This window comes from Drosophila sulfurigaster, chromosome 2L (assembly GCF_023558435.1).
Source record: "Drosophila sulfurigaster albostrigata strain 15112-1811.04 chromosome 2L, ASM2355843v2, whole genome shotgun sequence".
NCBI lineage: Eukaryota > Metazoa > Arthropoda > Insecta > Diptera > Drosophilidae > Drosophila > Drosophila sulfurigaster.
Genome location: NC_084881.1, coordinates 26,140,845 through 26,152,926, shown reverse-complemented (window position 1 = coordinate 26,152,926; position 12,082 = coordinate 26,140,845). Strand labels below are relative to the sequence as shown.

The window sequence follows — 12,082 nt, the reverse complement described above, 5'->3', positions numbered from 1 at the left end:
TAAACTCCGTTTTAACGCTTTTTATGGCCAATTTAAACTGGGACTTCATAAAAAATATTTAACGCCATAATTGAGCCCCGAATAGCGTCCATTCTTGATTCTCCAAGTCCTTTGGTATGTCCCTACCACAATAGTGTAAAGAATACATAAATTTAAGAGCCTAATGGTTCAAAATTAGCTTTACTCATTAACGTAATCTCTATCAAGAGCATTGCAATCAGAGCAGCTATAATATTCCAATACCACTTTTGTAGAATGATTTATTTTTTGCCTCAAAATAGGCCTTAGTTTCAGTGATAACCTGTTACTGTATTGTATATACCAAAAAACGAGCTCTACCTTCAAATTACAATATTAATTTCTGCACTAAATATAATTTATATAAATATATTCAAATTCTTTATCTAATAAAAAAATCAGTATTCTGAACTCTATTTTTATTCGATAAAACCAAAAAGAACTGAGCTTGCGTACAAGCAGTTAAGTCATCTGATAATATTCACAAAATTTCAGAAGTGGGCTTCCGTCTGCAGTTAATTTCACTTTCTCAAATTTGTCAATCGAAATGCAATTGTATATATTGTTAATCTGTTACAGCAAAATTCTGGCTCCATATCCGTTGAATCTGATATCGTATAGGGATAGCGTCAGCGGCAATACATATAGAACGAATAGTTAAACCCAACATGACCAAGTACAACGAGCATGACTTTGTATACTATAAATATATACTACACGTCTATTCAATAAGTAAGATTATTATGTATTGTAATGTGATCACTGCCAATAAGAGTTCCCCGAGCTCCCTCGGGTAATGTCATCTGCAAGAGGATTATTAATAATATTGGATGGTATAATTTGACATAAACTTACCGCTATAGTTGGGATAAGTATTATGCCTGTAAGAGCTATCCCTGGGCGAGCTGTGAATATACAAAATAATATAATATAATAATAATAATAAATAGTAAAATATAAAGTTATAAAAGTAATGTAATCTAATATAATAATAAAAGAAATAGTAATATTCTATAAGAGAACTCACTAAAGACCATTCCTAGCATGCATCTCCTTGCAACGACGATTCTCTTGAGCATAGCGACGATAGGCAGAAGGACTGTTTGCAAAATAATGCTGCGATCCATAGTCGACATCGTGTCTGTTATCTCGATCGCTCGGATGCTTGAAATCGCCGCCATCGTAGAAATGATTTAGATCAATGGGTTCGGCTTTGTGTCCGCCGCCTTGATTATAATCTCCGCCATCGTAATAATTGCGCTTTCTTTCATCCTTATAGTAACTGCTCTCGTAACGCGGATTCAACACATCCATTGCCGATCCCTGCTCATAGCCTTTGCCGCCATTCATCTAAGCAATCAAAAGTCATTTAAATTGGATACCTTATAAGATTATTAACTATACCTCGGGATAATAAAGCTGCGGTGGCGGCATGCACATGCCGTAGCCTCCGATTTGCGCATAATTATTAACATAATCCATAATGACAATTCAATTTATTGTGGGCAGGCAGATTCAAGCACAACAAAAATTATGTACTTTTAATTTTGTAGCCAAAAAAAAATGAAATTGGAAAAAATTATTGGAAGGTCTCGGAACTACAATTTCTGATCGAATACTAAAACATCTTTTTGTTAAATTTATTCAAAGGTGATAAGCAAGTTGAAAAGCTAACTAGATTGATGCTTTTGAGATGGCGATTAGCTTTTGAATAAAAAAGCAAAATGCATAAACTTATTTAAAAGAATATTTCTTTTAATATGTCACTAAGCTAGACTTCATTCTCTTAAATATCAAATTCATTTGCAATACTGTCTAGCTTCTTATGACAGCTCAAGCATTCAGTTTAAATGTAATTAGAATAGATTATAAAATTGCTTGCTGAATCGATAGATGACTATATCCACTAAGCCTGCTCTAATATTAAAATATTATATAAAATAAATGAAAACTATTCCAAAACAAAACATTAATTCCCAGAACATGGCGAAATGTAAAATCATTTCCGAGAAATTATAGCAACTTTATTTTACATAATTTGTGCAAATGCTACTGAATCAATTGACTAATGTATCGACATAAATAACATCAGCTGTTTTCATGTATACGATTCATAAATAAATAATAAAATAAATACAAATCCTATAATTCTATTCCTTATAATCAAAACTAAACTTAATATATAATAAGTACAGATTTCTTTCAAATTGAAGGCCTCAGAAGCCAATACTTTGTTTTTCTTTGCTATTGAATTTAGTATTCGATAATAGATTTAATATAATAAATAAAGTCCTAGAAAATATTATTATTACAAATTTGATCCACATAAATAATGTAATATCAACAAGTAATATTTCTAGCAAATAGCAAAAAATAAAATTGAATATTTCTAGAAAATAATTTTAATTGCAAATTTAATATTGTGTGAACATGTCGAATTGTAAAATAAAATCTTTTAGGCCAAGGAATACAAGCAGACGAAGACGACGACGTCTAATAGTAGGGATTATTGCCAGAATTACGAGGCTGATAGGCTTGACTTTCATATCCTCCAATTCCGGGCAGAGAGTTGTAATAATCGCCATTGCCTCTGCCAGGGCCATTGCGATCGGATGGTGCGCTATTCGAAGAGTAATAACAATAATAATTATAATATCCATCAACTATTCTAAGCAAACTTACTAAAGACCATTGCGAGAGTTCATCTCGCGCATGACTTTGTTGTAGCGCAGTGGACTGCGATAGCCAGGACCACCAAAGGATGCGGAACTATTTTGATAGCCCCTAGAGTCGTCGTACTGCGAGCCACCGCCATAGCAGCGAGACTGATCGTAATCCTGACCTATCTCCGGGCATTGTCCATCGGGAGCGGACATGCCATAACCTTCCATCGACTGATATTGACCGTTTCCGTTACCGTATTCCATGACTCAAAAATGCTTTGGCTTTTCTCCGCAGAAAATAATTTGAAATTTAGAAAATATCTAAATTTATAAGTTTTTTTTTTTGGTTTTTATTTTAGACTCTTTCCTGACCGAAATGTGAACTAAAAGTGAGGATTTGTGCTTTGTGCTATAGCATTTTAGTTTTGAGTCGATCTCAATGCCAACATGATGAACGAAAACTAACTTAGATGATTAAACTGTCTTAACTCAAAGAAGTAGTAATGCACTAAATATTTCAATAATAACAAATAAAATATTAGCGCTGTAAATATTGCTATAATTAAATACATTTAACTTTTAGTTAAATAAAACATAAGCGCTGTAAATATTGCTATAATAAAATTAATGGTATAAGACTTGTAGCTTAATAATATAATAATGCAAAAATTAATGTCATAAGTATTAGACTTAAAACTTAATTAAACAAAATGCAAACAATAATGTCTTAAGTTTATGAATTCATTTATTAAATTTGATCATTTTCAGTTTAAATTAAAAGTCGTCTAATTCACGATTTAGTCCTTTTGCATTCAAGGAACGCCTTTTGCCTTATATCGCCAAAAAAGAATGATTTAGCTTAATGGTAACTTCTTCTGTTTAACATACTCAGATCTAACATGTCATCAATTTATGCTTATATTTTCCCAGTCTAATATTCAAGTAACGTTTCCTGCTTTACTTATTTGTATGTATGTTTGTATTTATAGCGGTCACTAGGAACTGCTTTCTCATAAGAAAAGAAACGCAAGAGAAAAAGAAACTGCAACACATTAGATCTAGCAACTTCTTCCTTTAAAGTTTTCGTCTCCCTATATTCAAGCAACTTCTGTTATGCATTTCGCGATCAGTAGCAACTGCTTCCGTTTCATCCTTTAACCTAAAAAGATGCTAGCACGCTGTTAGCTATTAGATGTCTTCTTTTATTTCACTCTATCCTTTGGCTTTCTTACATATTCTCACACTTAAGTGCAAAACTAAGTAGCAACCTCTTCCGTTTAAGGTGACTATAGCAGAAGACGATGCTATATGTCGCTTAAAGTATAACGGAAGAAGTTGTTACTTGGCGTTCTTACATCTTCTTTTGCTTAAGTTCGAAAGTAGCAACCTCTTCTGTTATTTTGTATTCGAGCAACGTCTTCCGCTATACTTCGTTTAACGGAAGGGGTTGCTACTTTGTTTTGCACTTAAGCGGAACAATATGTAAGCACGCCGAAGGAAAGAGTGAAACAGAAGAAGTGGCTACAATATTAAATATGTCGCAGTGTAGTGTCATCTTCTTCTGTTTAACAGTTAAGCAGAAGCAGTTGCTATATATCACCAGCACGTTGCTCTAATGCATATGAATGTATGAGAAGACGATAATGTGAAACGGAAAAAGAATTTTGGATTTTGTGATGCTTTACTTCTTCCGCCTATGTAAATACAATAGTAGCAACCTCTTCCATTTAACTTCTGCTATACATAGATTTGGTGAGAAGTAGCAGGTTCTTCCACTTAAATATTAAACAGGCGTTTTTTTTTTCATTTTTATATTTATTAAGTGAAGAATCTGTGCAAGATTTGAACAAAAGCAAACTATAATATCACAGATAAGGAAAATGATTTTTAATCTAAACTAAAAGGAATCCTTATGAGGAATTAAAGGAAAATTTGTTGTTTTTAAAAGTAAATAAGTTGCTACAACTAACATTCTCTTTTTTTTTAACATTTGCATTGTAATCAAACAAAGTCTTCGGCTAGCAACTGCTGCAGTTTTATTTAAAAGCAAAGAATATTGTATAAAACAATAAAATATTGAATATAAAAATAGCTACTGTTTTTTCTTTAGCAATCACTAACAACTATTAAACTGTTAGAAACTTATTCTGCTTTATTCGATAGCAACTTTTCTTCAGCTCTAGAATAACGCATATTAAGAGCGAATTATTAGTTAAACGTTCATTTATTTGCATGTACTATTTTCAGGTTTTTTCTCCGCTGTTATCGTGCTGAAAATAGTTTTTGGTGCATTTTGGGATTTATGAGTGCATCTTTGGCGCTGCTTCCCAATACCTTGGCAATTTCTTAACCCATTCGGACAGCTTATCGCAGCAGCCACATTGCAAGCAAACTTTCCCCAGTAGAGCAGAAACAAAAAAAATGGGAGAAAACTGTTAGTAAAATGGCTATAATGGAAATCAAAACGTTGCTTGCAGCCAATGAATATGCAGAAACCGTTGGCGTGAGAGGCAACGGCATCGCCGAATAATTAAAATCGAGAAGGAGCCGAGTCTTGCCTTACGTTTGCCTTGGATTACGGCGCGAACGGCATCGCTTCAAAGATACGGGCCACACACACACACACACACTTTACGGCCGACAATTAAGTGCGGCCCGTAATCTGTCTGTCGTAATTATGGCTCTGCGGCGTATTTATCTGCTGCAATTAGCGCCCTGCACAACTCGCATTTTTCACAGATCCAAAGATTGAATTGCCCAGACAACATTTGCATTTGCGCTTAGAACCTTAGCGCAAGTCCTTGGTCGTCGTAGTCCTTCGTCTTCTACTTGCGAGTACCTTAAGTTTATGTCTTTAATTAAAATTCACACTCAATTCGCAAATAGCAGAAACATCCAAGGTGAATTGCAAAATACAAGTATAGCCAAAGTGTGTTTTATTAATCAGATGAATTCAATTGAAAATAAATTCCAATTCTAATTTCACTTTCACACTTTTAAAGAAAATAAAAGTACTAAAGAAGCAAATAAATTTAATGCTTTTTTAATTTTATACAAAGCATTTTTAACTAAAATACCAGGCGAACGTAATAGAGTATCTATTGTATTTGGTGAAAAATGCAGCCATTAAAAGGCTGTTTAAAAATACTCCGTTGTTTTATTACAGTTAAATGAAAACAGCCTGCAAAATACCACATGGAACTACTGAAATACCAGGCGAACATAATAGAGTAGCAAGTGGATTTCTCTAGAAATGCAATCAAATATGCCTAGCTGTGATTGGTCAGTTTCTCAGGACGAGTGCTCTCGTATGTGGATCCTAAGAGCGGGAGTCTGATCTCTGAGCAACTTAGCAGAGAGACAGTGTTCTGAGCTTTTTGAGAGAGCATATAAAAGCTTTCGGCGCCAGTGACTTTCTGCTTGCTGCTGACTTATGTTCGCCTGGTATTTCCCCAGCTAATAAGACAGTTTTTAACCTTTCGTAATGATAAGAAACAAAATCTAAAAATGAAGCCAACAATATATTTATATCTTCAAAAAGGTTAGTAATAGAAAGGATTAGTAAGATTCTTGAAAAGTAAGTAAAGTGTGTATTAAATATGTTAGGGTCTGCTGTTAAACGGTCCTGTTAAAATTGGCGAAAAACCAATTTGGCCTCTGTTACATTTGTTGATTACCAGGCGAATAGAATCAGTAGATAAGCGACCAGGCTACAATATTTAAAATTCAAATTGCGCGCCTACGCAGCTTATGTTAAGTCGAACTGTTAAGGCCGCTGTTAATTTCCTTTATTAAGGGCATCGATGTTTTATTGCAAGTCAACAAGTATTAAAATACCAGGCGAACATAACATAGTAGCAAGTAAATTTCTCCACAAACAGAACCATTAAATGGATCGTCTTTGTATTGAAGTTCATCAAGTACCACTGGTAAAATACCACGTGCAGCAACTGAAACACCAGGCAAACATGATAAAGTAGCAAGTGGATTTCTCTATAAATGCAGTCAAATATGCCTAGCTGTGATTGGTCATTTTCTCAGGACGTGTTCTCTTATTTGTGGATCCTAAGCAACTGAAATACCAGGCTAACATAATAGAGTAGCAAGTGGATTTATTATCACATGCATCGCTGCCATTGGTCAATTTCTCAGAACGTACGCTCTCGTATGTGGATCCTAAGAGCAGGAGTCTGATCTCTGAGCAACTAAGCAGAGAGAAAGAGAGTGATCTGAGCTTTGAAGAGCATCAAAAAGCTTTGTCCGCCAGTGACTTTCTGCACTTCTGCTTGCTGCTGATTTCTGTTCGCCTGGTATTTTTCCCAAATATGGAAGTTTTTAGCCGCTCGTAATTTTGACAATTGATTTAAATTACATATATAGAAACTACATTTTATATGATTTAGTTACATTTACATACATATTTTGCCTATTAAATAACAATAATATTTTATATGAATAATAACAAATTTTTAGATTGTTAAGTAATTTTTAAGTAAGTAAGTTGATTTTAAATATTTATCACAGTTTTAGGCTTAATATAATAAACATCTTGAAAGTATAAAAAAAATAAGTTATGCAAATTAAAATAGATTTAATAATAAATGTGAAAAGTATAGATAAATAAAAATTACTGACGTTGTATTCCCAGCTGAGGATCACAGACAGACTTAGCGTCTTCCCAGAGCAAAAGGATCGCTGGAAGAGGTCTTCACGTAGTAGATACCCGCCTTCTGCACGGACGGCTCTCCGCCCATTTGGTAAGCCTGTCGTTGGCTCTGATCGCACTGCCAATCGCCATTGTCCCGAGTGCAAGGCGTGCCCCAAAAACCTTCGGGTGAATTGATGGACTCAGCAAACATTTGATAGGCGCGAATGTGCGAGCAGCCCAAGTAGAAACACTTGCTCTGATAGAGACCATAGTTGGGATAGAAGGTTGCCGCTCCTGTGGGCCGCAGAAAACCAAAGTTACCACTGGTGTGCATGGACTCCACATACTTGGCATCGGTGGGATCGATGCGAAACTCGGCACTGCGATGTCGAAACTTGGGACCCGCCGGATCCAAGGCAAAAATGGTGTTATACTGCTCCGGCTTCAGGCGTTTGCCAGCTGCTCCGGCAATCTGGGCACCAAGCGAATGTCCAATCAGATACATGTCATCGTAGCTGGCGCCAAAGCGACGATTCAGCTCACGAGTAAATTGAACCAGTTGGGCACCAAACTCCTCGATTAGCTTTACCACTGAGAAGTAGTTAATGTTGGCCGAACTGGCGCTCCAATCGACGACAATAACATTGAAGTCGCCTCGCTTCAAATATGCATTCTTCACATCGCGATTGAAGGAACCACGCGACTGGCTCATCCAGCCATGTATGATGATCCTGGTGGGTAACGAACTATTGAAGCCAGCACGTCGCCAACGGCGTTTGTTGCTAAAATCCAGCTGGCGACCGCATTCGGGTGAAGAGCGTCGAAACAAATAGAAGAGCATGCGATGATTGGCGTTGGCAAACGGATTCAAATTGTGGGCAATCTTCTTGATGAATCCCAGATCGAAAAAGCTGCGAATGCCACTTGGTTCGCTCAAATCATTGTCGCACTTATTCCATTCGCAACGCTCAGCGCCCTCGTACTCATCCGCCTCCAAGGTGGCCACTATATCGTCGGACTCCTCCTCCTCGAAGGCGCTACGAAAATTGATATCGATAGGCTCATTGGGATCGGGAAACAAGGACATGAATTCCTTCATCTCAGTTTCATAGCTCACGTTTGGATTTGCGTCGTTTTGAGCTGCACAAAGATAAAAAATTATTAAAAGTTGCTTATTACAATTAGGAATCTTGATTTGACTTTACCTTGAGTGGTGCTAAGGAGCAGCACTATAGTAAGTATATCGAACCACATCTTCATCAGCTGTAATAGATCGCAGTACTTGACAAGTGAAGCGTCTAATAGACTCTGTTGAGTTCAGCGCACTTCGCTTGCTTTTTATATGACATTATTCTGCAAGCGTAGAACTTTTTCCCATCAATTCCAATACCAGATCACTTAGTAACACCTCATTCATCGAGGCATTACCCCATCGACAGTATGCGTAAAGTAGCAACTTGGCACGCGTTTCCCAAGCGCAAGTCGCGTTCTCTATGCAATACCGGTTCCATGCTCGATTCATGACGTAGTGTGGGAATTTCTTAGAACGAGTTTGCAACAATTAATTTTTTTTACCATAAATGTTAGAGTTGTAATACGTATAATTATTGTAAGTTCGCTTACTTTTGCAATTATTAAAGCGCACAGCGTCAGATTATTAAAGAAATGCCACAAATGACGCAAAGATCGCGTGCCGCTTTAATAATTAATTAATAAGAAGTTAGTCATTTCTTGCCTTAGTCAACTTAACGACTGCATTTTCAATACTGCTTACATCTACATATTTGATTTAAATTCAATATTCATCTATTACCTAGAAAATAATAGTAATTTCCAATTCCAATTGATTTCATTAGGCTGAAAAATAACGTATTTGTATTTCGCGTGTTGTAGCAGGCAGCTTTAACGCATTAACACAGTTTACGAAGCGCCAATATTTGACAAGGTTGGCAACGCGAAAACTATTCGATTAATTGAAAAAATACTGAAAAGTCTCATATGCGCCTTTCGGTATTTTGCAAGCTTTAAACTGCTGTCACTTACTAATCTTTGCTCCACCTCCCTTGGTGTAAGAATTCCGTTATTCCATTTTCCACTTCGCAGTTTGGCGCAAAATACTCTTGATTGAACAAAATACGACAGGTCGGACAATTGCAACATGTTGTTGAGAAAAACATGATTCAGATTATGTCAGAATTATCTGAATATCACTAAATATTTATATTGTTCACAATGACGCGACTTTTCACACGCACTTTGCAAATTTACCGCAATTACTGCGGTAGTGTGACCAGGTTTGGGAAGTTTCGTATTCCCTATCAGTATTGGGAAGTGTATCTTAAAAATAATACGTATTAACACACCGCCATACAGCTATTAAATAGAACAGCTTGAAGACAGCTCTAATTTTAATTACCAAAATGACAGAATTCCAGTGAAAAAATAAGTGCTTAATAATAAAAGGACTTACAGAATTATTTGGCTGCAAAATCACATCGATAGTTCTTCACGACTCCACACACTTATATCGATATACATTCCCTTTGTTGTTATCAACGAACCCCACCGTAAGAAGAAGCACGAATAGTAAATATCAATAATCTTCCGTAGTCAGATAGCCGCACGTCGCGGCTACTACAAAAATCAATAGAATGAGCCTTGACGACGTCATATACGTAATCTGCCTTCTCGCTTGTATTGGCGCCGGCAATTACGTGAAGAAAATTCGCGATGAGACACAGCGGAAAACCCTTTGCTCCGTCCTCGGCATTCTAGTGGTTGTCGTCGTCTCGGGCTTCCACAGTCTGCACTGCGCCATTTCGGTGGCCCTGGGTACGGTATGTGTGCTCCTCGTGCATCCCAGGTAAACAATACAATGATATATAGTTGACATTGGAAAGTAACCAAATTGATTTGCAGCCAATGCCACTTGGTCACATTTGGTGTCATGTTTGGCTACCTTGTTTTCTTCCGGCTCGTGTATCTCTTTGGCCTGCCCGCCGTGCCCGGCCACACAAACATGATACAGATGTTGCTTACACTAAAGGTTTGACTTACATAATGTTTGCTAGTAGCATACTAAAACCTTTTCAATTTAGGTCTCTGGCATTGCATTTGAGCGAAACGCTGCCTGGAAGCGATTGCGTGCCCGTGACGAACAGGAGAAGAATACGGAGCGCGATGTGAACAGCGAGCCGAGCATCGAGATCACCGATTACGATGTGGAGCTGCAGCAACTGTCAGCCACTGAGATTCTGCTCTACAGCTTCAACTATGTGGGCATACTTACAGGTCAGAGTGGGATTGATTAAACTGAAATGAGTTATACATAAGTTTGCATGCCATTCGATATGTGGTGTCTAAAGTCCACTGTCTCGCTTGGCTGCGCTTTTAACGATACTGCGACAGATTATTTATAGACTCAGTAGTAATCGTAAAACAAGAGTTCAAGTGCCTGTAATCAGCATGTGTAATTATTGCAGGTCCCTACTATAGATATCGCACATATCGCGACTACTTCGAGATGCCCTTCAAGGATCATGCACCCAGTGTGCAGGCCACCATCGAGCAGCTGAAATGGGCCGGCTTCTACTGCAGTCTCTATCTGTTGGCCAATTACATTTGGCCTCTGGACGTAAGTTAACATTTACAGCACAGTTAATCAATTATTAAGTACTTTTTTTGCAGTATGCGATGAGTGATGAGTTCTACAATGATCGTTCGGTGCTCTATCGTCTATTGTACGTGTGGCCCACATTCTTCATTTTCCGTGCACGCATCTACACTGGACTCACGTTGAGCGAATGCGTCTGCACCATGGCTGGCTTTGGTGCGTATCCCGATGAGGCGGATGCCACTAATGGCGAAGGGCCGCGAAAACGTTATCAGCACTTGAAACGTGATGCCGACAAGCACAACTATAACTTTACCACGATTGTAAATACTCGCGTTGGGGATGTTGAGCGTTGCTGGACATTCCGTGAGGGCATGAAGCATTGGAATGTGTGCGTTCAATACTGGCTGGCTGTGAATGTCTACAAGTTGTTTCCCATCAAGAAATACAGGTGACTAATCAGCTTACCTTTTCTATACTTCAATTTAATGTTTATCTTAACTTTCGCTCAGAACTTTGGCCACATTTCTGTGCTCCGCCTATTGGCATGGCTTCCGACCGGGACATTATTTCTGCATCATGGGCGCACCCATCTATGTGCCACTCGAGGATATGTGGCATAAGCTGGTGCGCAAGGATGCCACTGGCACGCGTCGCACCGTCATCGATGTGCTCTTCTGGATATGCAAATGGTGGGCCTTCAGCTATCTGGGCACCGCTTTCCTGCTCTCTTCCTTCGACAGTATTTGGCGTTTCTATAGCTCAGTCTATCACATTGGCTACATCAGTTGGGCTGTGCTAGTGGCTCTTGGTCTCTATTTAACTAAACTGAAGAAGGCAGCCGAACGTCGAGCAAAGCGAGCTGCTGATGCAGCCGGCGATGCCAGCGAAGTGAAGCAAAAGGCGCAATAGCTAAAAAGGGGAAATATCAGCTATTGAAATAGTAAAATATGGCAATTAATATTTACGTCTTTTAGTCCACTATCTTATGCCGATATTAATCAAATTGTAAACTGTAGTTGTAAGGGGAAAAGTAATAATTAAATAAAGTTATACTAATCGTTTTTACTGTACTCAATATCAATACGAATGTATAATTTACTATTTTGTGAACATTCAAATGGATTCTAATTAAATCTA

The 12,082-nt window shown here is 37.6% G+C and overlaps 4 protein-coding genes across 7 annotated transcripts in view; 1 reads left to right on the top strand and 3 right to left on the bottom strand.

Annotated features, from left to right (window-relative positions):
- LOC133837573 (uncharacterized) overlaps window positions 1-3,081 on the bottom strand; it is a 155,287-nt gene extending 152,206 nt beyond the window's left edge. The window contains exons 1-2 of one of the 2 annotated variants that reach the window (XM_062268382.1): window positions 2,701-3,078; window positions 2,398-2,638 (exon numbers count right to left, since the gene is read on the bottom strand). In XM_062268382.1, the coding sequence (XP_062124366.1) occupies window positions 2,512-2,638; window positions 2,701-2,945 (372 nt within the window). In that variant the 5' untranslated portion in view covers window positions 2,946-3,078 and the 3' untranslated portion in view covers window positions 2,398-2,511. Of the gene's footprint in view, window positions 1-2,397; window positions 2,639-2,700 lie in introns of those variants that run through there. The other variant, XM_062268387.1, reaches the window with a different exon arrangement.
- On the bottom strand, window positions 423-1,646 carry LOC133850087 (uncharacterized). Its single transcript, XM_062286063.1, has 4 exons — window positions 1,423-1,646; window positions 1,046-1,368; window positions 874-923; window positions 423-821 (listed from the first exon to the last, which is right to left on the bottom strand). The coding sequence occupies exons 1-4, from the start codon at window positions 1,498-1,500 to the stop codon at window positions 778-780; spliced, it is 495 nt and encodes a 164-aa protein (XP_062142047.1). The 5' UTR covers window positions 1,501-1,646; the 3' UTR covers window positions 423-777.
- A 4,082-nt stretch (window positions 3,082-7,163) lies between the features above and the next one.
- Window positions 7,164-9,760, bottom strand: LOC133836482 (phospholipase A1). Of its 3 annotated transcripts, none has more exons than XM_062267004.1 (4): window positions 9,373-9,760; window positions 8,953-9,186; window positions 8,535-8,869; window positions 7,164-8,469 (listed from the first exon to the last, which is right to left on the bottom strand). In XM_062267004.1, the coding sequence occupies exons 3-4, from the start codon at window positions 8,587-8,589 to the stop codon at window positions 7,349-7,351; spliced, it is 1,176 nt and encodes a 391-aa protein (XP_062122988.1). In that variant the 5' UTR covers window positions 8,590-8,869; window positions 8,953-9,186; window positions 9,373-9,760; the 3' UTR covers window positions 7,164-7,348. The 3 variants fall into 3 exon arrangements, with proteins under 3 accessions (XP_062122988.1, XP_062122996.1, XP_062122980.1); XM_062267012.1 differs by having other exon boundaries at window positions 9,143-9,186; XM_062266996.1 differs by lacking the exon at window positions 8,953-9,186.
- Window positions 9,761-9,875: 115 nt separating this feature from the next.
- Window positions 9,876-12,015, top strand: LOC133836472 (lysophospholipid acyltransferase 7). The gene is made up of 6 exons (XM_062266983.1): window positions 9,876-10,192; window positions 10,249-10,375; window positions 10,428-10,620; window positions 10,812-10,963; window positions 11,017-11,393; window positions 11,455-12,015. The coding sequence occupies exons 1-6, from the start codon at window positions 9,981-9,983 to the stop codon at window positions 11,852-11,854; spliced, it is 1,461 nt and encodes a 486-aa protein (XP_062122967.1). The 5' UTR covers window positions 9,876-9,980; the 3' UTR covers window positions 11,855-12,015.
- Window positions 12,016-12,082: the final 67 nt, after the last annotated feature.